The 27,691-nt window shown below is 34.0% G+C and overlaps 3 protein-coding genes across 6 annotated transcripts; all 3 read left to right on the forward strand.

Moving 5' to 3' along the window:
• Positions 1 to 326: 326 nt before the first annotated feature.
• On the forward strand, positions 327 to 26,971 carry LOC123701749 (protein EFR3 homolog cmp44E). 4 transcript variants are annotated; one of them, XM_045649293.1, is made up of 21 exons: positions 327 to 683; positions 7,161 to 7,365; positions 7,607 to 7,757; positions 8,476 to 8,628; positions 9,901 to 9,999; positions 10,371 to 10,460; positions 10,745 to 10,815; positions 11,040 to 11,118; positions 11,717 to 11,876; positions 12,430 to 12,500; positions 12,849 to 13,040; positions 13,549 to 13,721; positions 14,026 to 14,129; positions 14,623 to 14,743; positions 15,568 to 15,703; positions 16,776 to 16,892; positions 17,462 to 17,582; positions 18,205 to 18,296; positions 23,703 to 23,864; positions 24,831 to 24,972; positions 25,581 to 26,971. In XM_045649293.1, exons 1-20 carry the CDS (start codon positions 599 to 601, stop codon positions 24,969 to 24,971), a joined length of 2,523 nt encoding a protein of 840 aa, XP_045505249.1. In that variant the 5' UTR covers positions 327 to 598; the 3' UTR covers position 24,972; positions 25,581 to 26,971. The 4 variants fall into 4 exon arrangements, with proteins under 4 accessions (XP_045505249.1, XP_045505248.1, XP_045505251.1 ...); XM_045649292.1 differs by lacking the exon at positions 10,745 to 10,815 and having other exon boundaries at positions 10,371 to 10,531; XM_045649295.1 differs by lacking the exons at positions 327 to 683; positions 10,745 to 10,815 and adding an exon at positions 1,012 to 1,125 and having other exon boundaries at positions 10,371 to 10,531.
• Positions 1,200 to 2,683, forward strand: LOC123701764 (cyclin-L1). Its single transcript, XM_045649320.1, has one exon. The coding sequence runs from the start codon at positions 1,399 to 1,401 to the stop codon at positions 2,644 to 2,646; it is 1,248 nt and encodes a 415-aa protein (XP_045505276.1). The 5' UTR covers positions 1,200 to 1,398; the 3' UTR covers positions 2,647 to 2,683.
• On the forward strand, positions 18,361 to 20,788 carry LOC123701774. The gene is made up of 2 exons (XM_045649333.1): positions 18,361 to 19,252; positions 19,677 to 20,788. The coding sequence occupies exons 1-2, from the start codon at positions 18,799 to 18,801 to the stop codon at positions 19,730 to 19,732; spliced, it is 510 nt and encodes a 169-aa protein (XP_045505289.1). The 5' UTR covers positions 18,361 to 18,798; the 3' UTR covers positions 19,733 to 20,788.
• Positions 26,972 to 27,691: the final 720 nt, after the last annotated feature.

Here is a 27,691-nt window from a genome sequence, read left to right on the forward strand (position 1 = left end):
CAACGCCGAGTTTCATTGATACACCATCAATGAAACTCGCGCATTACACAAACAAATCAAATAGCACTTTTAACAAAGAAAAAACTGTTAAAAGTAAAGACCTCCCTATATTGGGCGACTTATAAACCTAGATTTTAAGGCCCATTGACATTCTTCAATACTGAAAAGATTTAGGAATATACATACGTACCGACTATCTTATAAGTATTTTTAAATTTTAGTTCGTGTCTATCTGCGAAAATGACATTTCTGACCTAAATATAATTTTCGTGATTTATATTTAGGTGTTTTGAATTAAACGTAGTGCTGTGGCTTAGAGTAATATTATTTTCATAATAGTGTTTATTTATTAGTGTTCTTATTTAAAAGTGCAAGGTGATATTTGACTGTAATTATTATTTTGCGGAATTTAATGATGTGATATCTAAAATATTTTTTTAGTCTTCCACGAATATAATATTAAATATTTCAATATTCTTAGATACATGCATGGAATATGTAGAAGATTTTGATAGAGTTATATTTTCTTATGTTTAATTGATATTACAAAAGAATATACACAGCTTGATGAAGTGTAGTGAAAAAAAATCAAGAAAAAATGTCTTTCGTAAAGTGTTGTTTTGAAGCGGGCGAAGGTCATGATATTTTGGAGTCATTCGTTCAAAAATGCACAGACCCTGGCTGTAAGTATTAACGTAGAAATACCGAATTAACAAGCACTAATAATTATTGAAAATGAACCGAGTCATGAAGTTATTGATCATCTCAGCTGTTCACTTGCCGCCACTTTAAGTTAATTTCCGGAATAGTTTCGTCTAAAAACTGATTGTTGCATTTCATAAAACGAAATGACTAAACCGTACATATAAATAACAGTTAAATTTTAAATATTCTTATTTTTATACGTAAACAATATAATTAGAAAATATTTGTTAAACATATTTTGATTTCTGAAAATTATGAAATGAAATTTGAAAGTGCTAAATGTGTTGCAAGCGTATAAAATCGCGTCAAGGAATAAATAAACTTTTGAGTCACCGCTATCAACGCCCAAATATTGAAAAACTCAGCTGCAAATGCCTTTCATATCATAGATATAACAATATAGTATCATAATGGCACAGGGTGAGTCCTAATTGTATAATTTGTACATAGAATTTACCGTAATTATTCACAGAATTCTAGTTGACATATGTTTTTGTGGCGCCATCTTGGCCCGTTCTTGTCGCATTTCTTTTTCTCGTGTCACACTCGGTGTTAGAATACTTTTCCGTAAATAAAATGATCATTTATTAATATAAAAACTAGTATTTGCGTGATAATCGTATAATTTTATGTGATGTCAAATACTGTACAGTGATAGTCTATTGTATAATTCATAAACTCGTTGTGTGCAAAATGACTACATCAACCACAACAACTACTCAAAACCAACCGAAGAATAATGGAACAACATCTGCGAAACCACAAAAGACCTATGGGAAGATAGTTTTGACGCTGCACAATTGCCTTTTGCCGGAATCGACGTTCAAAGAGACACCCTCACAAGCCGATGGGTTGGACATAGACACGGAAACCGATCTTCGTATTTTAGGATGCGAGATGATACAAACTGCTGGTATTTTACTTAAACTGCCGCAAGTCGCAATGGCCACCGGTCAGATGTATCTGCAAAGGTTCTATTATTCGAAGTCCTTCGTGAGATATCCGATGGAAACAACAGCAATGGGAAGTATATATTTGGCCTCGAAAGTCGAAGAAAAACCTTGTAGAATCCGTGACGTAATCAACGTCTTTCATCACATAAAACAAGTGAGAGCTCAGAAGACGATATCTCCATTAATAGTCGATCAGAATTATATAGAACTGAAAAATCAGGTTATAAAAGCTGAGAGACGTATTTTAAAGGAATTAGGGTTTTGTGTGCATGTAAAACATCCCCATAAACTTATTGTAGTTTATCTCCAGTTACTCCAATATGAAAAGAATAAACAATTAATGCAAATGGCATGGAATTACATGAATGATGCATTGAGAACTGATGTATTCATGAGGTTTCCCCCCGAAACTATAGCCTGTGCTTGTATATATTTAACTGCTCGTAAAATTGGATTACCACTACCAAATAACCCGCATTGGTTTTTATTATTCAAAGTCACTGAGGAGGAGATCCGTGATATTTGTGTAAGAATTCTACAACTGTATAAGCGGCCGAAAGTCAATCCAGAAAGTTTAGAAGGTAAGGTGGATGCTCTGCGGAAAATACATCAAGCGAACAAGCAAATACAAGCGCAGAAGGAGCGGGAAGCTAGAATGGAGGAGAAGAAAGCTGAAGCGTCAACTTCATCTACTTCTAAGGATAGTAAACGGGAATCGAAAAACGAAAAGTCGCCGAAAACACCTCCACTGTCATCAAAGTATCATACAAGTCATAAAAAGCGGGAGAGGAGATCACGGTCACCATATGACCGCAAACGAGAATATCCCAGTAAGAGGCATAAATCGAGATCTCGTGACCGTGAAGTTGACCGCTCAAGAGAGAGGCGTTCAGATGACAAGCGCAGTCGAACATCATCAAGGAAGTACGATGATTATGAACGATCTAAGTCCAGCAGGGATAGTAGGGATGAAAAGAGGAAGCATTGATATATCAATTTAATAAATAAAGACCATTTTCAGTCAATTTTGTTTTTATTGCAATCCTATTATTAAATGAAAAGTTTATTAGATTAGATTATCTTTATAACATTGTTTGTTCCTTAATCAGACATGATACATGCTTTATTAAGATAAAACTAAATTTCTTATTTTACTAATCTTATATATAAAAATGAAACCTGTTTTTCTTGGTCACGGCATCACGCGTGAACGGGTGGACCGATTTGGATAATTCTTTTTTTATTATATTCCTTGAAGTACGAGGATGGTTCTTATGTAGAGAAAACGTAAATATGTACCACGGGCGAAGCCGGGGTGGGCCGCTAGTTATATGGATAAAAATAAAGCAGATACCTTTTTACTAGTAACATCATAGTAATAAATTAATAGCGTCAATTCTGTTTCATATGAAATACATGGGAAATATAATATTATGAGAAAATAAGTAAATATTTAAATTTACTCATAATGTTTGAAAAATAATTTCTGCCTTCAATGTTGTTAATAATTAATGTATTTTACATTGTATGTATAATTATAATACTAATCTTGTACCTTCAACTTATGACATAAAAATAGTCGTGAGTTAGAAAAAACCTTTTTGTTCATATTATATTATGGTTAAATCCTTGAATCACGAAATAGTCAAGCAAAAAGTAACCTTATTTGCTGGAGTTAAAAGCCATTTTATATATTACTTTACAATTAAATATAATAAATATTCAAACACAATATGTACATTTAATTATGGCTTAATTAGTAACTATTATTTGTATTCATAATTAGCGGTCTGCCCCGGCTTCGCCCGTGGTACATATTCATGTTTTCTCAACATAAGAACCATCCTCGAACTTCAAGGAATATTAAAAAAAAAAGAATTAACGAAATCTGTTACCTAAGCCGTTCTCAAGTGATGCGCTTACCAACACATTTTGGGATTCATTTTTATACTATAAGAAGATTAGCTGATTGTCAACTACTTCTTTACCATGATTTGAGATTTGAGAATTAGTTTTCATTATAATAATTTATGAAAATATAAATTACTAGAAATTTTTACTCCACCAGTATGGCAATATGTACTGTGTGTACACATAGCCACTTAAAATATTATGTGCATGTATACACACTTAATAGATTGAACAAATGGCTTTGTAAATTCAATGCACCATAATAAATAATAATTAATTGACTATAGAGAAAGCAAATAATTCCCTAAATAGGTTTGAACATTGATTCAATTAAAAAGAAATAATGATACACAGATATACAAAATCTGCTGTTTCTAATTGTGAAAAATAATCCGAATATGACTACTATTACAATTTTTCTATTTTATTTATCATATAAATTCTAACCAATGGGTGTTTAGTGTTTACCATAGTGCTTATTTTTTATCCCTTTCATACATTGAGTTACTATGTACTCTTTCATATGATCCATGGCTTTGCTAAACCATCTTAACATATTGACACTTCCTAGAAAATTCTTACCGATTTCATGGTCGTTGATCTCAATTGATTTCCTTGCACAAAAATGATAAATGTGCCATATTTTTGGGGTTCAGTTCGATATTTTATTCATTTTTTTACATAAAAAACAGAGTCAAATGTTTTTCAGTTCGGAATCACAGATCGATTTAATTCTCAATTCAATAGGACATCAGCCTTTTGTACACTGTAACATATTTGTTACTAGCTTACCGCCCGCGGCTTCGCCTGCTTTGTATAAAACCTAATAAATTATATACTAAAACCTTCCTCTTGAATCACTCTATCTATCAAAAAAACCCGCATCAAAATACGTTGCGTTGTTTTAAAGATTTAAGCATACAAAGGGACATAGGGACGGAAATAGCGACTTTGCTTTATACTATGTATTAATTAATATTACATACACTATATACATTTCAAATTTCAATTTCAAAAAAACCAACTACGCTTCAACTAATAAGTATGTATTTACTTACTGAAAATATTTCACGTGATTGTTTAGACTGGCTGATATTATTATACAAATATTTATTATTGCCGATTGGTTTGATTAAGTGGCTAGGCTATTAATTTAACCTCATAAAGAGCAAGTTGGATGCGAAATCTAAATTATAGTTACAGATATATTAGAGTCACAGGTCAACATTTGATACGAGACTAAATGTGAAGCATACATGATAATACATGATTAATGATTATACTAATGAGAAAATAATTTCCTCCAGACGTAACATAGTATCGTTAGTTTCAAATGAACAATGTTAATTACTTCAAAAATAAAGAAATTTAAAAATGTAAATTCCTTTCGTAATATGGTAAATTCAGCACTGAAAGCGAGATTATTAACCTTATAAACTCTTCATAAGAAGCTGCGTTTTCACTGATTACGCCTTTGGTTGCTTATCAATTTCTCTTCGGTCACTGCAAAATATTCTATAAAATATTTATCGATCATTAGGTATCGAAAATCGATATTGATTGTAATACCTAACTACACATAAGATAAATTATAATACCTCGAATGCTATATATCATTTGGTCAGGTCTGTTTAAATTGTCGCGGAAGAATTCCAAGTTCCAACCAATACCCGCGGCCCCATCATTAAAGCGGCTCGACGGAGCACAGTGGGGTTTTAGTCGGTAAGAATCCGACATAACCCACGGCTCCTTCCCCGTGGGCATCTTTGGAAGATTTCCCCACTTAAAAAAAAGTCTGTTTATATCGCTTATTTCTCATAACATCTCATTATCAAGTTATCAGGAAGAATATACGGAACCATAAATGCCAAAATCACACACGCACTTGACTACAAACTTTATCAGAAGCGTGTTATCTTTTACGACAGTACTCGCTGACATACTAACGGGCATACGTGTGATATATGTATCATCATAATAGTGTAAAAAATTATGTTTTTTATAGTGATCTAATTGGTGATGATATAAGAATAATAATTTATACTATGCTATGATTTTTCAAGTAACTAAATATATAATTTTTATTGATTACTGTGTATTTATAATTAAATGAGTAGAAAATTGTGTTTTAATGAGTGTCTGTAATAAATAATATTATACATATAAATATGCCAAGTGCTATTAATATAAGTGTATACCTAAGTACCTAGTATGTCTAATCAGTTGATTTTAAATGTGATACGGTGATTTTTTTGGTTAATAAAAATGTTGCCAAGGAGGAATATGTCTCACAGAATGTTATTCTTAATGAGTAAGACAATGTACTTGACATGTAAGTGATTTTTATCTAAAAAATATTTTTAAGACGATGTTTACGAAGTCACAAAAGTGGGACTTTTTTTTGTTAGTATTTTGTTAGCTATGATGTACCTAATTGTGAATGAAATTGTTATTGTAAGTAAATCTATACCCTATTATAGTCTATACTTCATATTATAAAGATGAAGAGTTTGTTTCTTTGTCTGTTTGAACGTGCTAAATGCTAATCTCAGGAACTACTGGTACGATTTGAAAAAAAATTTCGCTGTTAGATAGCTCATTTATCGAGGAAGGTTAAGGCTATATATCATCACGCTAATACCAACTTGAGCGGAGCAATGCGAGTAAAACAACTGGGCACATCTAGTAGACTGATATCAATTAAATCTGTAATGATTTGGCAGACAAGCAATATAGTGAAGGCCCTTCCTGTAATTGTGGGATAATGTTTTAAGCTCACCTAGGAAGAAAGATAAATATGCCTTTTTTGTAAGTTATGAATTAGGATAGACTGCGACCGGCATTTAAAGCAAAGATTACTAAAAAAATAGTTTGATTGCCTCTATAAACGTCTTTATGATAACATCAAGGGTTATCCGTTATATTTTGTGATGACGATTACGAAAATTGTTTATTACTGGGTTTCTTAAAAGTGCTTATAAATAATAAAATAATAAACTTTTACATAATGTTAAACACCTCTTGCGCATTATTTGTGTATAAGTATGTATGTATCGTTTTACCATTAAACCGCTTAATTAGATAGCTCTTAAATCCTTTTGAATGAAACCGAAGACACAAGACATAGGTTGTGCGTTTTTATTTATTGTGATAAACCATATCGCGTATTCCTTATTCTCACATTCTGCTTATACCTAAATTACGTAAACTTTTACACGGAAGGCATAAGTTTTGGCATCTCGTACACACTATATCGATCTTGCTGAAACTTGGCGTACCTACATATACATTACCTACTAGCCAAGTAAACACGCTAAGTAAAACTTTAGCTAAATCCTATATAACAAAAAGATGTAGTTAGGTTTTTAGCACTTCGACAGTGCACGTCGTAATGGAGCTAATTTGGGCTAATAATAATAGGTCATATAATAGTTTAATTATGCCATCATACTTTGCCGTCTAATCGTGTATGCGTTAGTCATTTATGAAGATCGAATGTTGAGTTGATAATCTACACCTTTTTACTTATAATAGCACCTACGCCTTCTTACTTATAATAACAATACTAGATCCTGTTTCCTATTTATCCAGGTTGCTGCGGATGTTGTTCCGCTCTCCGACCCAGATACAAGCGGCTGGTGGACAACATATACCCCGCGTCCCCGCAGGATGGTCTCGTCAAGTCCAATATGGAGAAGCTTACCTTCTATTCGCTGTCCAGTCCGGAGAAACTGGACAGGATCGGGGACTATCTGTTCCAGAAAGCTTCTAGGGATATCTATAGACGGAGGCATGGGTGAGTTTAGAAATTGAGGTAGATTTGGAAGACAGGCAATAATAAGATGTACCTAAGTATGTAAATTTTTGTCTGAATGCTTTCTTGGTGCATTTCGTCGCTTAAATCGTTTTAATGAAATAGAAAGTATGTGGTAGGTAATAAAGTATAATATGTTATTCCTTCCCCTTTTTTTCGGTTGAGAAACAACCCTTTAATTTTTCTTTAAAATGTTTTTTTTTTCAAGTTAAATATATTCCAGGTTTGTTATAATATCCATGGAGGCGATGGACCAATTGCTCTTAGCTTGTCATTCGCAAACTCTGAACCTATTCGTGGAGAGCTTTCTTAAAATGGTTCAGAAACTTCTGGAGTCTACGGACCCTCAGCTGCAGATACTCGCCACTCAGAGTGTAAGTAGCCAATAACGTAAGGGTCCTTTAGTTAATATAATCTTCTGAAATACAGGAAAAATTGTACAGAAAGTCATGAAAATTTTAAAAAACGTATTAAATTTAATTGGAAAAGATTTATGTGTACCAGGATAAGTAGAAATCGTATGATCTTTTTCGTCTATTTTTCTATATATTTTAGGTGTTCTTCATATTATTCTACAACAAAACTTGATTATTAGTTTCAACGGATCTAAATATTTCGATAGTAAAATATAGTTGATTATATTTTTACATATAATTGACCAAATTAACAGAACAGGTAGTTATTTGCATCACAAAGAGACCTAGTATTTTACGTAACTGACGCGATACACACCTTTTTTCTACCTATCCCTAGCAGAATATATACAATACTTTTTACTAACATTTACTTTAATACTGACTGACCGGTTGGCTTGGTTGGTAGTGGCCCTGCCTTCCAAGCCGGAGGTCGTGGGTTCGATTCCCACCAGTGGCAAATGTTTGTGTGATGAACATAGATGTTTGCTCTGTGTCTGGGTGTTAATTATCTATATAAGTATTTATTTAAAATTATATATGTATGTTTATCAGCCATCTGGTTTCCATAACACATTACACAAGCGAGAGCTTAGTATGGGATCAGATCGTGGTGTGTGTGAAAATTGTCCCGAAATATTTATTTATTTATTTTTCCAAACATACACGATTTCCACAGTTCGTCCGCTTCGCGAACATAGAGGAGGACACGCCATCATACCACCGGCGGTACGATTTCTTCGTGTCCAAGTTCTCAGCGATGTGTCACAGCAATCACAGCGACAAGCCGACCAGGGACAGCATTCGGCTGGCTGGCATTAGGGGCCTGCAGGTAAATACGGATGAAGTGTGAGTTGGACACGCAAAATTACGGGTTCCGCAAAAAAAAAAAAAAAAATGAAGAGCAATTGCAAATAAAAAGTAGAAAAAGATATTCACAGCAAAAAAAATTGTAATCGTTGTATCCTTTGGTTGCGGAAATCTAAAAAGGTTTAATAAAAGTTACTGTAAAAGTATAATTTTCTATTTTAACGGATGTAGTTACCAAAAAATCTATGTTTTTTTGCTAAACATTGTACATATAAAGATTTTTTTAAGAGACAGCATTTTCAGCGTTAAATACTGATACATATACACAATCTGAATTAACTAATTAAAAAGCCAAATTTCCAATTTTCCGCAATTTCCTTTAAATATAAAATGCCAAACTTCAATAGAATGATATAATAGTTAGATTGCTCGAACATAATATTTGAACGTTAAGCCAGCTGCTAGACGGAGCGCTTATGAGATTATATCATTAAGGCCTTGGCTGCTTCGCTTGGCTTCTTATATTGTGCTAACAAGAAATATTACACGCTTTATATTAGCTTCACCTGTATGTTTGTAACCGACTTCTTTGGGCGCGATTTTGACCCACTTTAAACGGCCAGATTTCGTTCAAACTTTGTAGATTTATTGAGGACCGATGACAATACACTAATTTGATAAAATTTTCTATTTTTTAGTTCGGTTTTCTATAAAAAGCGTGTTTTTTAGTTTTTTAAACTATTATTATTTTTATTTATTGTTGTTATGTAGCTTAAAATTTTAGCTTTGCCTTGTGATAATTTTTTTTTTACGTTTTAAAATGACGTTTTTACGTTTTTTTTTACTTTAATGTTGCTGTAGAATAATCTTTTACCATTTTTGCCATTAAATAATTAAAAAAGGATTGTCAAAAAAGAATTTATTATATCATTTTAAACAATGGCAAGGTACCTAGGATAAAATATTTTCAACATATTTTAAAGTTTTTTTTAAACCACATCTTGACACATTGCCATTTTTTCCAAGATCACGTAACTAGAAAGAAAATGATGAAATCTTATATTGTTCTTATAAGTATTAGCAGAATTATACTGGCTTTCACATTATAATGAAGATTCGCACCCGTATTTTTTAACTTTCAACTGGGGAAAATCATTCGTCATATACCTTTTTTGCATTTCAAGTGTGATTTCTAATGTTTAGTTTTTCAAGTTTCTCAATCATTGTGACGGATTAAAAACACCTTCTATTCATTATAAATCACATTTAAACCAGTAAAATACTTATATTCCAGGGGGTGATAAGAAAAACGGTGTCAGACGATCTCGTAGAGAACATATGGGAGGCTCAACATATGGACAAGATTGTGCCGTCTCTGCTTTATAACATGCAGGTATGTTTTTGAGTAAGGAGATTGTGTTTTTGGGTTATTTTTAAGGGATGTAAATGTTGTTAAATTTACAGATATGTAGCATTAACTTATAAGGGGAGTAGAAAAGAATGTACTTATACGATTTCCAAAAGTCTCGTATTCATTTCTGAGAACTTTTGTTGAGAAACAGTCGATAAACAATGTTGTTGAATGTAGTCGCTCGTCAGACGAATCAATTTCAACATGCGTATTCTTCTGCACCGCGCAATGTTGCTAGCAACATGTTGATTCAACTTTGCTGTCAAACAAATGTTACCACGTGTGTCTTTTTTTAAGTAAGTTTTTTTTATATTGATTTATATGTCGTTTAAAATAATTATTATTATTCCCAGGGCGCAGAAAAATACGAAACTGTATCGTGCATGGAGAGTGAAGGCGAGGAAGGCAGGGTTGCTTGTGTGGAACCGCCGCGCCTCGCTGAGGCGTGCCTCAGGGAGCTCGTCGGCCGTGCCTCGTTTGGGCACATACGATCTGTGTTGCGGCCTGTGCTTACGTAAGAAAATTAAGCGAATTTAGTTAAGAAATAGGGAAAAAAATTACAAAAAAAATGTAAAAAAATTGCAAAAAATGTGAAAAAATATTGTGGAATTAGCAATACACTAGTCAAAAATGATAGAAATGTGTCAAGTAATCTCTTAAAAAGTGAAAAAGTGCTTAAAATATCTTATAATAAGTATAATAAAATTAGTGGGTATATAATGCTGAGGCGTGCCTCAGGGAGCTCGTCGGCCGCGCCTCGTTTGGGCATATACGATCTGTGTTGCGGCCTGTGCTTACGTGAGTGCCAAAAAATAGGGGAAAAATGTGGAAAAATAGGGGAAAAGTGGAGAAAACGTGAAAAAAATGCTAAAAAATTGAAAAAATTATTGTAAAATTGGCAAAAAATGTGTCTTATAAGCTTTTTATCTTCTAAAAAATGAAAAAAAGTCCTAAAACACCTTATAATAAAAGTACTGTACTCTAAAAATACAATTTTAATCTGTATTATAATATTATTCCAGGCACTTTGACCGTCACGAGCTGTGGGTACCAAACGACTTCGCCGTTCACGTATTCAAGATTATCATGTTCTCCATTCAGGTGAGATTGTTAGCGAAATTAATATAAATCTATACATATAATAAATCTGTAGAAGGGTCAATTCTGTACATTGAAAATATTGAAAAAATAAATAGCAGGGGGTGTTACTGGATCGATACCAAACCCAAATATGTGATTAAAAAAATTTTTGTCTGTCTGTCTGTCTGTCTGTCTGTATGTTCAGGCATCACGCGAAAACTAACGGTTCGATTTCGATGAAACTTGGTATAATTATACCTTTTTATCCTGGGCATAAAATAGGATACTTTTTATCCCGGAAAAATACGTAGAAAAAAATAAATCTTAATTTTTCCGCGCGGACGGAGTCGCGGGCGGAAGCTAGTAAATAAATAAAATCGTATTTATCTAATAATTAATTGTAATAGGCATTAATAAATTAAATTAGTTTTTTATTTAAAAATCACAAGTGTTTGAGACGATTGACTCTAACTCGTGTTACAAATAGTGTAGTAGTGATGTCCTCTCTAGTACGTAGTACACAGTAACTCAATGTTATTGTATAATTTTTTTTTAATAAAAAATCTCAATTACAGGCTCAAAAACCTCGTAAAACTTATTTTTTTTTGTTTCTTGCCAGGCGCAATACTCATACAGTGTGGTGGAAGCTCTGATGCAGCACCTGGACGCCGGCTCGGGGGGTGTTGGGGGTGTTGGGGGTGTCGGCAAGACGAGGGTCCGGGCTGCCCGGGCCACGGTGCTGAGTAACATCGTGGCTATAGCCGCTGGCGATAGTGTTGGTTAGTGTACAAATATATAAAGAACTAGCGGTCCGCCCCGACTTCGCCCGTTCGTTTTCTCTCCATAAGTACCGTCCTCGTACTTCAAGGAATATTATATAAAAAGTCTTAACGAAATCGGTTCAGCCGTTCTCGAGTTATGCGCTTACCAACACATTTCGCGGGTCATTTTCATATTATTTATAGAATAAATTTTCACCCGCATCTTCGCCCGCGTAGTCAAAGAAAAACCCGTATAGTTCTCGTTCCTGTGGGATTTCCGGAATAACAAGTAGTCTATGTCCTATTCTGGGCCTTCAGCTATCTACTTACCAAATTTCATTGTAATCGGTACAATAGTATTTGCGTGAAAGAGTAAGAAACATCCATCCTCACAAACTTTCGCATTTATAATATATTTATATGATATAATAAAGAGAAGATGTGTTAGCCGAGCACACGTGTCAGAAGTGAAACTTTTGAAAAGTTCAAAGATACCAAAATTGTCGCCTCACTCCATGATGTGACGGTAGAGCCATGACACGCCCTTGACATTATCTTTTTTCTATTACAGGTCCATCCGTATTGGAAATCATTAATAACTTGCTGACCAACTTACGCGCTTCTGTGGCGAGAGACTCTGAAGTAAGTAACTTTGTTTCTATGAATAAGTGTTTACTTAATTAAGTTAACTGGTATACTTATACGACTGGCGTTGTTTGCAAAAAACGAAAAAGTAACAGTTAAGAGGCCATTTTTGTTATTCTCTCGCACAAGTTTAGGTAAATTGCTGCCCAAAATTAGAAAAAAGAAAGATAGCCTAACAACTGCTTACAAAAAACAATATTTTACTAAAATTAATTTATACCTATCTACTTACTTGTTAGAAAGAAATTTTTATTGAACAATAAGCCGCCATTTGAAAAAATAATGTTAAAAAAAACGGTTGTTAAAAAAATAATATTAATAAAAAAATACGTTTAAAAATTACAGAAAGAATCAGACGAAAAGCTCTACCAGGAAGCGCTAATAAACGCTCTAGGAGAATTCGCAGACCATTTACCCGACTTCCAGAAAATAGATATAATGATGTTCATAGTGAGCAAGATTCCCAGTTCTCAGCGGGGTAAGGGGACCAAAGCGGATGCTATGCTGCAGAGCATCTTGCTGAAGTCATTGTTGAAGGTAAGTTAAGGCTAAAAAAGGCACACGTGTCAGAAGTGAAATTTCTTTGGCAAGTTTCTAAGATATAAAAATCGTCGCCTTACTCAATGACGCGACCTTGAAATTTTACACGAAAAGAAAGAAGTTAAAGAAGTTTCACTTCGAAAATTTAATGATGTGAAACAATTTGTTAATTATTATGTGTCGTTCAAAAACCCCTAGAAAGTCTTAAGTTTTTATGTGAAAATCATCATCATTAATGACACAAAAATCATCCTCATTACCGCCCGCGGCTTCGCCCGCTTTGTCTAAAACCTAATAAATTATATACTAAAACCTTCCTCTTGAATCACTATCTATTAAAAAAATTCGCATAAAAATCCGTTGCGTAGGTTTAAAGATTTAAGCATACAAAGGGGCATAGGGTCAGAGAAAGCGATTTTGTTTTATACTATGCAGTGATATGAAAGTTGTCAACGTTATTAATAATATTTTTTTGTATATATTTAAAATTCATATTATTCCCCAGGTGGGCACAACATACAAAACGACGGAACTAAGTAAAGCTTTTCCCGCGGCGTTTCTCGAGGCGTTGCTTCGCGTGAGCGGAGCGAGCGAAGCGAGAACGAGAGCGTTGTTGCAGCGAATATTGCACACCCTACTGGATAGACGGGCTAATGCCCCGCTGCTTATTGTGCCCACGTGAGTTTGTGTGTTTGTATTTGTTGATATACAAAACGATAGAACTAAGTAAGGTGTTGCTTCGCGTGAGCGGAGCGAAGCGAGATTAGGTAAGTATAACATTTGACAATTTTTAAAGAACATAAAAATTGTATTTGTATTTAGGTACGTTATCGCCCATTAGAAAACTCTGCCCAATACACGTATAGGCACAGTTTTGATTCGGACATTTTTGCAGAGTAATTGTGAGTGTTGAGTCTTATGAGTTATTATACTAAATATATCATATTTAGTATAATAATAATGTATAATATATTATTTCCAGGGTGGAATATGCGGAATTAGGGCTCACAGTGGAAAAGTGTTCCCGCCCCGATCTAATTTTCATCAGCAAGCATGGTTACGCTATATTCAGCTCGTTGTATGATGGTGAGTTCATTTTATTTTAACTTTAAGTCACAAGTAACTATTTTACTTTTTATTTGTTCTGCAATGCGTTCGTTATTTTTGAAGTGAAACTTCTTTATCGGCTAAGGAAAAAAATTTAGTGTAATATTTTTTCGTTACGCGTGACATTTTTCCGTTACGCGCCATCTTGTTATCATAGTAAATTTTTTTTTTAATAAGGTCATAAAGAAGTTTCACTTCTTACGTGTGTACACTAGTACACGCACACATTTGTTTAATGTATTTCGTGTACGTTTTGCTGTATTCGAAAGGCATTACTGTTTTTTTTTGTCGCCTCTGAACTTTTTTTTCTTTCTAAACAGTGCTTCGATTATTTTTTGTAGAACTTAAGTAAAACGTATTTAAAAATAATTTTACGTAAGTTGGTAGTTAGTAGATTTTTAAGGTGATACTTATTTATTTTCCCAATTTTGAAAATAACATACCTTTTAAATTATTTATTTTTTTAAAAAAGGTCTTCAACTGGAATCGAACACGGCTGAGAACATATCGGCTATATACACGACCCTGGCTTTGCTCGCCATCGAACTGGCTTCAGAAGAAACTGTATGTGACATGCTACAGTTGATTTTGTCGTGAGTATATTTAGGTGTATGATATATAGAAAACTAGCTTTCCGCCCGCGGCTTCGCCCGCGTTTTCAAAGAAAAACCCGTTCCCGTAGGATTTCCGGGATTAAACCTATCCTATGTCCTTTCTCGGGTATTAAAATATCTCTATACCAAATTTCATGCAAATTGGTTCAGTAGTTAAGGCGTGATTGAGTAACAGACAGACAGACAGAGTTACTTTCGCATTTATAATATTAGAATGGATGAATTAATATAGATGCTAAAAAAATGAGAATTTGGTCTATAAAATGTTCACTATTGGTATACTAAGCGCGAACGGACTTGTAATTTTGTTAAATTAATACACTGATCACGTAAAAATCCATGTTTTCTTCTCTAGCTTCGCGCAGCCGGCATATACCGGTTCTCTAATGTGAGCATTTTGTCTATGAAAAAATTATCTTAAACGATAGCTCACGTGCTGGTGGCAAAGTTGGGCGGGTTGCTTGTTATGGGTGTATATGTCGCGGCCATATCGTAGATTTGCTCATTTCATGAAATGGCCAATTTAGTTTGGCCAGATGTCGATGACCAAATCGTGAAACGTTGACGATATAACGATCTGATCAAACTTTGTTGGCCATTTCATGAAATGAGCAAATCTACTATATGGCCACGACATATACATTGAGTTTTAAGAATTCATCTATTTGAAAAAAAAGTTTTTTTTACGTACTCAGCGTATGCACAACTATAACCTCCTTTGAGCTTAGTATACCAATGTACTACTGTTAATTTTTGGCATGACATTATTTATTTATTATTTATTCACACAAATGTATTGACAGTATCCAACAGTCGGCGATATCGAACCCGGTACTATCCACATCGCAGCAATGCCACTTGCACGCTATAAGCATTGCGCTGGCTGCGCTCGTGCCCCACGTGCTAGCCCTACCACCGTTGGCTGATTATGTTAAACAGGTACAGTATTGAAAAATTAGTTAGCAGTTAATGGTATACGACTTAAAATAAAATAAAAAATTATTATCTGTATGTATATATGTAGGATCGGGGCTAAATGAGAAACACTTTTAACTTCTTGAGATTTATTTTCGGACCACAATCTTAATTTTTAGAAAACATCTTACAGAGAAACAGCCGTCTTCACCCACAATCCCAATGAAAAGAGACAGATCATTCCTCATTCGCTCTTTACTTCACATTCTCCCATTGATTCAATCATAGTCTATCGTTCTTTCATTCTAATCATCGTTCAGAAACTAATCTTACACACATTCAGAAACATCAATTAATCGTACATCTCACCTTATCATCCCACATATAAATAAATAAATAAATAAAAATCGTTTATTTGGAAACAGTACATAAATACAAAACAAATTAGACACGACGATCGTCTCAACTAGGAACATTCCTGTGCTAGAGATGATCGACGCCTTCCTCTCCAGACTTAGCCTTATATGGATAGTATGTAGGTTCACCTGATGAATTAAGTAAATAAATAAATAAATAAATAAATATTATAGGACATTATTACACAAATCGACCTAGTCCCACAGTAAGCTCAATTAAGGCTTGTGTTGTGGGTACTAGGCGACGATAAATATAATATTTAATAAATACATAATATATAGATAATAACACCCAGAGCCAAGAACAAATAATTGAGTTCATCACACAAATATTTGCCCTGACCGGGGATCGAACCCGGGACCGTCGGCTCAGTAGGCAGTTACTTTACCACTGCGCCAACCGCGTCGTCAAAAGTATAGTATAGGTTAAAGTATTTTTTTTTATATAAGTAAGTAATTGTGGGTAGTTTGGAAAAATATGACTCGTGTTGTACAAAGAGCATTTTCATTTGCTATACTTTTTAACCAAAATATTTTTAGTATCGAATATGACGTAAATAATGGAGTCCAGTCAAGGTCGGTGCCCAGACTACCTTTTTTTCTCTTTTTAAAGGTAGTTTAATTTTTTGCTAGTAATATTTTTTTTACGTTTTTTCTTCAATTTCTTTTCATACTTGCAGATAATAGAAGCCCGTTTGGAAGAAGCCCCACACATGTTGCCCCCACTCCTCGATGAGTACGACCACGTGCCTCCAGCTAAAGCACCCAATAAATTGCCGTATTTGATGATTGATCAGGTATTTATTTTGTTACCTTTACAATATTCCTACTACCCATACTCATATTATAAATGCGAAATTAACTCTGTCTGTCTGTCTGTTACTCAATCACGCCTAAACTACTGAACCAATTTGCATAAAATTTGGTATGGAGATATTTTGATACCCGAGAAAGGACATAGGCTACTTTTTAGTGCGAAATATGGACCACGGGCGAAGCCGGGGCGGACCGCTAGTAATATATAAATAATACCTTAAGGAGGAAGAAAGCCCGTGTTCACCAGTGGGAACATGTTGTATGGGATGATGATAATAACTAATATTATAAATGCGAAAGTAACTCTGTCTGTCTGTTTCTTCACGTCAACAACACTGGACCGATTTGGATACAAATTAGTACAAAGATAATTCGATACTCGATACTCGACTCAAGGTCATAAGATTGGTTTTATCCCGGAAATCCCACGGGAACGGGAACAATGCGTGTAATCCTTTGATTCTGCAGGCAAAGCCGCTGGTGTTAAGCTAGTTTAGTAAAAAATATTTTTCCTTTAATTACTTACCTTTACTGTTTATTTTCTCCACAGATGGCGCTAGGCGAGTGTCTCAAAGCGTGCGGAATTGAAGCGAGTCGGCTACAATCTCCGTCTCCATACACCAGCGGTAGTGCGGTCAGTTTGGCGCATAGACACAGCTGGGTTGAGGCTGGTAAGCTATAGTTGTAGTCAGATGGTTATAGTCACATTGTTATAGTCAGGTGGTTTATGACGCATAGTTATAGTCAGATGGTTATAGTCACATGGTTATAGATACATAGTTGTAGTCAGGTGGTTATAGACGAATAGTTATAGTCAGATGGTTATAGTCACATGGTTATAGATACATAGTTGTAGTCAGGTGGTTTATGACGCATAGTTATAGTCACAGAGTTAGGCTGGTTGCAGAGCTTGACCGACCGTCAGTGCGTACCGTCGGTCCTGACGATACGCATCAACAATTGTATGACTTTACACTAATACGCATGACAATACGCGTGCGTATGGTCGGTCTAGCTATGAACGGTTTTATGAATTTCCATACATATGACAAGCGCGACTGACGTACGCACTGATGGTCGGTCAAGCTCTGCAACCGGCCTTAAAGTCAGATGGTTATAGATGCATAGTTATAGTGAGGGTCAGTTTTACACGCATGATTATAATCAGGTGGTTTGGAAATAATCAGTTAGAAAATTAAAGAAATTGTATATAAATAGCAAATTCACCTTTTCATTTTGTTAAACATACTTAGATCCCTATGAAGAATAATAGATCTGTTAATTTATAACCAGGTGCTGCCCAGGGCCGCGACAGCTTAGCTGATATATCAGCGGGGCCCGTCACTGAGTTGGACAGCGCCAACAGCTCGCCTGGAGTGCAGCGGGTGAGTAGATACACACATATATACAAACACGCACAACCGCACGCACAAGTAAATCTATATATATGTGGGAATAGGATAAATAATTAAGATTGTATTTCATAACTACTTTTATTTTTAGTCTGTGCTTTTCTATTATTTAATCTGTGGATATGTTATCTGTAGACTGTAAAACGATCTATGTTGTCTATGACTTGACTTTGTGTTTTTTGGGTACGATGTAATGGAGGATTGTAAAAATGTATTTTTGATATGTAACCGGTGTCTGGGAAATAAATCGATTGGGCGAATTTGGCTTTTCATTTACACCATCCCCACATAATTTGGGGGCTCGTCCGGGATACGGGATGGTGGAATAAAGAAAAAACAGACGAAGACTATGATGCCGGTGATTTAACCTGATTAAGAATTTACGAATTACGAACGAAGACTAAGATTTAAAGAAGCTTATGATTATACGATTACGACTTGAAGACTATAAAACTTTTTATTTACATTATTCAACATGCCGCCGAAACGAGTAAAAGATGATGACGATTGTGGTGAACCATCGCCGCGTATTTCCTTCAATGACTTAGAGAAATCAATGACGCCATTTTCGGGTGATGATGCCTATGGCATCGAAACATTCGTAAAAGATTTTGAAGATATTTCCTCTTTAATGCAATGGGGCGAAATAGAAAAACTCATATTTTCGAAGCGGCTTCTCGCGGGAACCGCCAAGCTATTTTTACGTTCACTAAGTGGGACCACCACGTGGGATACACTTAAGTCTGAGCTCCGTGAGGAATTTGGTAAGAAGTTGAACAGTGCAACTGTTCACAAGAGACTTTCAACTCGCCGGATGAAGATGAATGAGACTCATCAGCAATATTTTTTACATATGAAGGAACTTGCAGTACTTGGGAATGTTGAAGATGAAGCCCTGATGGAATATGTCATCGACGGTATTAAAGACAGTGAGTCCAACAAAAATATTTTATATGGCGCTTGTAACATTAAAGAATTCAGAAAGAAATTAGACATTTATTCAGAAATTAAGAAAAAATCATATTCACCTAATAAGATTCAAAGTAATTCAGTATCAAAGTCCATTGGCATGAAAATTCAAAAAACACTACGAGTAAAGAGATGTTTCAATTGTGGAGATTTAGATCATGAGTCGCCTAATTGTACTAAAGGCATTAAATGTTTTAAATGCAACTTGTTTGGCCATAAATCAACTGAATGTTCTAAAAGTATAAAAAAGAGTTTGGAAATTATGTCAACTAAAAATAATATTGATGTGAGACCTTTCAAGAAGCTGAAAATAAATAATATTGATGTAGAAGCCCTGATTGATACCGGAAGCGATGCTAATTTAATAATTATGTCTTATTTTAGGAAGATTCAAGGTGAAAAATTGTTATCTTATAGTTCAGGAACAACAGAAACTTTAACTGGAATAGCTGAAAAGGAAATTTATACAAAAGGATCTTTCACAGCAAAAATTGAAATTGATGATTGTTATTTTGAAACTTTATTTTATGTTGTTGATGATGGCGCTATCCCTGTCAACATTATATTAGGAAATCCTGTACTGAAAGAAGTAGAAATCAATTTTAAATCTGGAACTATCACTGCAACAAGAATATTACACCTTACAATGCTAGAGAATGAAAATGAAGATATCACAAATATTGAAAACAAAGAATATAAGAATAAAATACAGAATATTATAAAAGAATATAACCCCAAAAGATGTACTAAAGCATCAAATGTAAAACTTAAAATATTATTAACCGATGATGTACCAGTTTATCAGAATCCACGACGATTGTCACCTTTGGAGCTTAACATTGTTGACAAACAGATTAAAGAATGGCTTGATGAAGGAATAATAAAAACAAGTAAGTCTGATTATGCTAGTCCAATTGTGCTTGCAAAAAAGAAGAATGGAATGTTATGGAAGATTAAGGATGGAAATAAATTAATGGTTGTACCTAAGAAAATGCAAAATGAAATTATAAGAAAACATCATGAAAACGGACATTTTGGTTGTGTTAAGACTGAGGAATTAATAAATAGAAATTATTATATGGAGAATTTAAAAGAAAAGATTAAAACAAACATTGATAATTGCGTGGAATGTATACTTAATTCAAATAAAAGAGGAAAGAAGGAAGGATTTCTACATGTAATAGATAAAGGTGATTTACCATTGTCTACTTACCATATTGATCATCTACGACTGTTGACTCATCTGGGACAGATGATTCTGCAGGATGACCGTGTGGGAATAGGATAAATAATTAAGATTGTATTTCATAACTACTTTTATTTTTAGTCTGTGCTTTTCTATTATTTAATCTGTGGATATGTTATCTGTAGACTGTAAAACGATCTATGTTGTCTATGACTTGACTTTGTGTTTTTTGGGTACGATGTAATGGAGGATTGTAAAAATGTATTTTTGATATGTAACCGGTGTCTGGGAAATAAATCGATTGGGCGAATTTGGCTTTTCATTTACACCATCCCCACATATATAAAACTCAAAGGTGACTGATATAGTGATCTATCAACGCACAGCCCAAACCACTGGACGCATCGGGCTGAACTTTGGCATGCAGGTAGATGTCATAACGTAGGCGTCCCCTAAGAAAGGATTTCCCGAAAGTCTTGCGGGAACGGGGAAAAACGGGGTTGCACGTACAAAGTCGTGGGCGGAAGCTAGTCTATATACACACCTATTTGTACACACACAAAAGCACACACATTCATATCTATCTAGAGTCTACATACGTTTCCTTTCCCCCTTTTCCCATTATTTCAGCAAATATATATATAAAACTCAAAGGTGACTGATATAGTGACCTATCAACGCACAGCCCAAACCACTGGACGCATCGGGCTGAAGTTTGGCATGCAGGTAGATGTCATAACGTAGGCGTCCCCTAAGAAAGAATTTCCCATAAGGTTTTTTGCTGAAATAATGGGCACACACATTCAATTTGCTGAAATAATGGGCACACACATTCAATTTGCTGAAATAATGGGCACACACATTCAATTTGCTGAATTAATGGGCACACACATTCAATTTGATGAAATAATGGGCACACACATTCAATTTGCTGAAATAATGGGCACACACATTCAATTTGCTGAAATAATGGGCACACACATTCAATTTGCTGAAATAATGGGCACACACATTCAATTTGCTGAAATAATGGGCACACACATTAATATCTATCTAGAGTCTACATACGTTTCCTTTCCCCCTTTTACCATTATTTCACCAAATTGCGTACCTTATCCTACCTTGTATCTATAAAAAAATACTCAAGAATCAATCGAAATAATTAAAAAGTAATATTCTTTTAAACAAACATGCAAGTTTTCTCAATTATAATACGAATATGTACTTTGAGGATAGTTTTTGTCCCTTGTATAAAGGGCGAATTGGTATTATTATACTTTTCCTTTTAGTTGATTAAACTAACATAGATACAAAATTGTTCCTTTGATTGTCTGTGAGAGTTAAGATACATATTTTTTTATTAAACTAGCGGTCCGCCCCGGCTTCGCCCGTGGTACATGTTTACGTTTTCTCTACATAAGATCCATACTCGTACTTCAAGGAATATAATAAAAAAAGAATTATTGAAATCGGTTCAGCCGTTCTCGAGTTATGCGCTTACATTTTGCGATTCATTTTTATATATAACATATGCATTTAACAGCAAACTCAATACGATGCGTTGGACGAAGAATACAGGATGTTCATAGAGAAATATAACCATAACCATCGACCCACTATGCCTAACTTTGGAACATATGTAATTGTTTTATTTTTATTGTACCGTAGATAGAAATCTTATTACATACTAGCTTTCCGCCCGCCCGCGTATATATAAATTCAAAAATAACTCTGTCTGTCTGTCTGTTACTCAATCACGCCTTAACTACTGAACCAATTTTCATGAAATTTGGTATAGAGATATTTTCTCTTTTCTTTTCTGTTTTTGCATTGTATTCTTATTGTTTTTTTTTCCTGTTTCTGTATCTAATAGTGTTAATGAAGAGCGGAACCTCCTGACACAAGCATTTGTTTGCTTACTAGGAGTGTTCCAATCACAAATTAGTTAAGGACATATTGTAAAAGGAAAAATAAATAATTTTGAATTTTTTTTTTGAATTTTGATACCACCATATTTTGATAGACATAGGCTACTTTTTAATCGGGACATAGGATAGGTTTTATCCCGGAAATCCCACGGGAACGGGAACTATGCGGGTTTTTCTTTGACTGCGCGGGCGATGCCGCGGGTGGAAAGCTAGTAAACTTATAAAGTACTCATTCTTTAAACTTTTAGCTTTTAAAAACTCTCAGCTTTTTGTGGCAGCACATTATAATCGACCCAAATTCACTATTCGTTCATGCAATTTAAATTTCAAGTAGATTATAAACTTTTATCCTACTTCCCTTATTTGCTTTCATCTCCTATCCACTTTTATCAACTCCTCTTTACTTCCTTTAACTCAGAGAACTGACAATGAATTTTGGCACTGGGGTCACGAGGACGCACACACTTCAAGCTCGCATAATATGCGCAGGGACAGACAGACAACGGTATTCTTATATGTATATGAGTAGTTCATATGTACTTGTAAATATGTAGATTATAAGAAAAGAGATGATTGTTTATTAAAGTTATTATTTTGTCCAATGAAAAATCTATTTTTTTTAACTTGTTTTATGCAAATTTAAGATTATTCATTGCTCAAATTAATCAAACCACAGTAATCTTAAATTTTACAAAGGTGTTACCTAAGATTCGTCATACCTATTTAATAGTAAATTATCGTAGTAAATTATATTATTAAACTTTTTGCCATAATTTCTTGCCTAAATGATTTAACTTTCTGTATCCATATTTCTTGTTCTTAAAACACACAAAAAACAAAAACACTAAAAAATACTAAAATTATTATTTCACACAGTGGGTTGCCAGGAAGAGATCACTCTTTAGTGATAAGGTCGCCCTCTGTGCTAGTTTAGCTATAAGTTTTAGTTTTAACCCATTGAGCCCCGAGCGGCCCGATCTGACCACGACACAAGATTTTCTATTGTGTCTGTGATTCCGGGGGCTGAGTTATTAAGTAATTTGTATTGTTTAACTAGGATAGTAAAGTGTTGACGTGATAACGACTTTAAAATCATTTTAGTCGGGTGACATGTTCAGAAACTTGTGCCACACCAAAACCTCACGAGCGCGATCGCAGGTATAACGAGAGAGAGACGGACCGATTCTCCCGTCTCATCTCGAGCGCTGCCACCAATAAGACGTTATCACGTAATCATCTCGATCGTAAACCTACTTTACAAACAACCAATTTTATAAATAAAAATAAAATTTCCAGCATCCAATGCAAAACGAGAACGTAAGTCTGGAAGCTCTCCGCCGCGCCGCGAGCGGACCGAGCGAAGCGGAGCGACGGGACGCGGAGAGGAAGAGGGTTACACTCAATAACACGTTCAGGACTGCGCCGTTTGATCACTTGCTGCATATCACACAGCCTAAGGTATGTAATAAACATGTATGTGTACACACAGAAATATGTACGTTTGAATACGTAAACATGTAAGTTTGCACACAGAAACATGTACGTGTACACATAAACATGTACACAGACATTTAGCTTTAGGTCCGCCTCGTTTGAATACTTGCTGCATATCACGCAGCCTAAGGTGGGTGCTTGTGTTTGTGTGTGTGAAATACATATTTATAGAGAGACGTGATGCGGAGAGAAAGAGAAACACGCTCAATAACACGTTCAGGACTGCGCCGTTTGATCACTTGCTGCATATCACACAGCCTAAGGTATGTAATGTATATGTTCCTGTGTATACAGCAATAATTACGTGTACACATAGAATCATGTACGTTTGCACACATAGAAACTTAGCTGTATACGCAGTAACATGTACTTGTATATACAGACATTTACCAGTAATCACATAAGCATGTACGTATGTACACATAAACATGTACGTTAGCACGCATAAATATGTACGTTAATACATAGAAACATGTACGTGTACGTAAGTATGTATCGTGTTGAACATTTACATGTTGTTGTTGATTTAGGTAATATTCTGGATAAAAAAATACGCAGTGTGACTTTGACAAGACTTTTATCGTATGAAAAAAATACAGGTAAAAAAATACGCAGTGTGTATATGTATATGCTTTTATTGTATGAAAAAAATACAGGGACATTCCCGTCATAAACGGCTCTAGTATCTAAATATGTTACATTTATAATATTAACAGTTGTTGATGCTAATAATGATAAAAATACTGTTGTTGGTGAAGATATTTTTCATGATGATGATAATTTAGAGTTTGTTGGTGATGTTGATATATTATTTGCTGGTGTTGAAATTGATGTCAAAGATGATGATATAGATAACAGTAGTTGATAATAATATGATGATGATAATGCATATATTATCACTGATAACATTTCCAATAATTTTAATTCCAGTACGAGATCCAAGATAAACTAGAAGAGATATTCAACTCGATATCCGAAGAGCCGCTCTTACCGGTGGGTGCGGGGTCACCTAGCGGAAAACCGCCCCCACAACCGTATACAAAGTATCTCACTGAGCTGTTCTTGTATTGAGGTGAGTTGGGGCAAGGGGCAAGGGGCATAAAAGTCATAATTTTTAATGTGTCAAAGGGGTGTGGGACATAAAGGTCATAATTTTCTATTAATGAAAATGTATTAAGCGAGTCAGTACCTAATTAATTCTGTATTGAAAACTAACTCAAAACTTTTTATTTAAAACTTACATTTTATTTCGTCTATACTTTTAGAAGTGTTTAATATTAATAGTCTTCAGAAAATAATACAATCACAGGTCTTGTTAATAGAAAAGGGCTAATCATTAACATTAAAAATAGATACGGACCTAAAAGGGAACCTTGTGAAACACCCATTTCCATTTCCATGTGTTCAGTGACATTTTGACCTTGCAACGAACCTTTAAATTAGCCAGAGACTTAGAGAAATAAAGAATTTAAAATTTTATAATTTAATTCATAAAATTTAATTTTCTTTATAACATTTTGGGATCAACATAATCGAACGCTTTTTATAGATCACAAATTCAAATTTTCTCAATTTAAAGCTAATACATTTTTTCTTATAGGTGTTTTTTTTTATATTTGTAATCAAACTTTCTCTATAATAGATTTAAAAATAATAAAATGTATTTTATTTTTGTTTCAGATGGAAGATACAACGTCGAAGAACTTGGTCTTTTTATTATAATATCAAATTAATTATACCCAATAGCTTTCTCAATCTAATATATTATAAGGGTTTAAATATTGGTGGTTATGTGGTTTAAAGTTTGGGAGTTGAAACTATATTACTATCAAAATCTCATCATTATTGTATTAGCAGTTTTCAAGGTTTTAGGAATCAACAAAATAACCATAGTTTAACAGACAATAATATAATCACAGTTTAAAAAACAGTGCTTTTACTATATAATACGCTGAACGTTAGTTTAAGTTAAACTATGGTTAATTTGTTGGTTAAATTTTATAAATGTTGAGTGGTTATATTAGTAAAATTATTACAAATGGTGGAAAGGTTCGATCCCAGGTTAAGTTTAAGTTAAAATTCTATGCAATAACTTAAATGCTAATTTCTTAGTACAAAATGGCTGGTATCAAAAGTGGAATTAGATATATTTTTAATATAATTGTTTTCACTGTATAAAATTATTGTTTTCCCCACTCGCACTTGTGTAAAAGGCTATCAGAGTAAAGGAGAAAGACGATTTATTTATTTATCTATATATTAACATTTTTTTATTGAGTACACCCCAAAACCAGATTATTCTAAACGTTTTTGTAATGAAACTCAGTGTTAGAGAAATTGTATTTCTTCAAACTTTCTTTAAAATGTTAAAAATTATTTTATCTGTAATAAAATCAATACAGTGAAATATAAAACCTCCTTTTATGTAGTCGCTAAAAATTTGAAAATGAAAAATGAAATTGAAAAATTATTTATTTCACCAAAAACACAATAACAATACAAAGGACAATGAGTAATGGTGGGCCCACCTCTCAATAGAAGTGAGAAACTCATGAATGAATTGGTATTTTTATACCGAATAAAACTTAGTATTACATCAAAGGTTAAAAGTACTTTCGGAGTTATACTGTCATAAAAGTGATCCCAATCCCTGCAATTAATTATCGTAGTTTACTTCAATATATTACCGAATAGTGTTAGAACCGTATTACATGTAAATTATTAATTACCGTAATAATTATATTATAATTTACCGTATTAATTGATCGAAACCAAGTTGGAAGAAACGCGATAACACAATATTATTGTACTGCTTGACCGGACGGCGAACTGTAGGTACTTGCGCTCATATAATATCTTTGATTTGGTACCTAGGAGTTGGGAATTGGGATATATCAACCATTCCTGGCCCCCGCGGCTTTTTTAAACGATGTAATTGTAATCGATGTACAGGACGACGAATAAATCTTATTTAAAGTGAAATACGTGTATTATTACCATTGTACCTTATAAAAATCCATAAATAATAAGTTAGATTAAAATACTTTAAGACGCCGAAAGTACTAACATTTGACCATGGTTGTAATAATAAATAATGTTCCGCTTAAAAAGCCCTATGCAATGGTATATCACATGTTACTATTGCGGGGTGGGCCCAGACTCCATACATTTGTTTCCCATTGTCCTTTAACAATATAAGAATTTGCTGTAGCTTATTACCTACATATTATTATAATATACTTATTATGTTATTATTCATCTACTTGTCATATCAAAAAGGAAAAAAGAAAATGTATTCAGCTTTTACTTTACCAAATGTATAAAATTATAATCTTGCTGTCAATTCATATTTAATATCTTAATTATAATCAATTATTAAATTTACAGCTTTTTTGTAGAAATTGTAATCAAATTTATAATAGGACTAGCTTACCGCCCGCGGCTTCGCCCGCTTTGTCTAAAACCTAATAAATTATATACTAAAACCTTCCTCTTGTATCACTATCTATTTATAAAAACCGCATCAAAATCCGTTGCGTAGTTTTAAAGATTTAAGCATACAAAGGGAAATAGGGACAGAGAAAGCGACTTTGTTTTATACTATGTAGTGAAGAAAGTAATATCAATGTATCTATAATATTATAATTATTTTATTCTTTGTGTAAATTTTCATCCCTTATTACAACCCCTTATTTTTGCAATATAAAGTCCTACTAATATTATAAATGAGAAAGTTTGTGAGGATGTGTGTGTGTTTGTTACTCTTTAACGCAAATACTACTGAACCGATT

Source organism: Colias croceus, chromosome 22 (genome assembly GCF_905220415.1).
Source record: "Colias croceus chromosome 22, ilColCroc2.1".
In the NCBI taxonomy this organism is placed as follows: domain Eukaryota; kingdom Metazoa; phylum Arthropoda; class Insecta; order Lepidoptera; family Pieridae; genus Colias; species Colias croceus.

What these genes read in the sequence shown, in the direction of transcription:
- LOC123701749 (XM_045649292.1), top strand. Translation starts at nt 599, where the DNA reads ATGTCTTTCGTAAAGTGTTGTTTTGAAGCGGGCGAAGGTCATGATATT. An exon ending in AAAATGCACAGACCCTGGCT is followed by an intron (nt 684 to 7,160) that starts GTAAGTATTAAC and finishes CTATTTATCCAG; the next exon opens with GTTGCTGCGGATGTTGTTCC. An exon ending in ATGCTACAGTTGATTTTGTC is followed by an intron (nt 14,744 to 15,567) that starts GTGAGTATATTT and finishes ATGTATTGACAG; the next exon opens with TATCCAACAGTCGGCGATAT.
- LOC123701764 (XM_045649320.1), top strand. Translation starts at nt 1,399, where the DNA reads ATGACTACATCAACCACAACAACTACTCAAAACCAACCGAAGAATAAT.
- LOC123701774 (XM_045649333.1), top strand. Translation starts at nt 18,799, where the DNA reads ATGCCGCCGAAACGAGTAAAAGATGATGACGATTGTGGTGAACCATCG. An exon ending in CATCGACGGTATTAAAGACA is followed by an intron (nt 19,253 to 19,676) that starts GTGAGTCCAACA and finishes GTCTTATTTTAG; the next exon opens with GAAGATTCAAGGTGAAAAAT.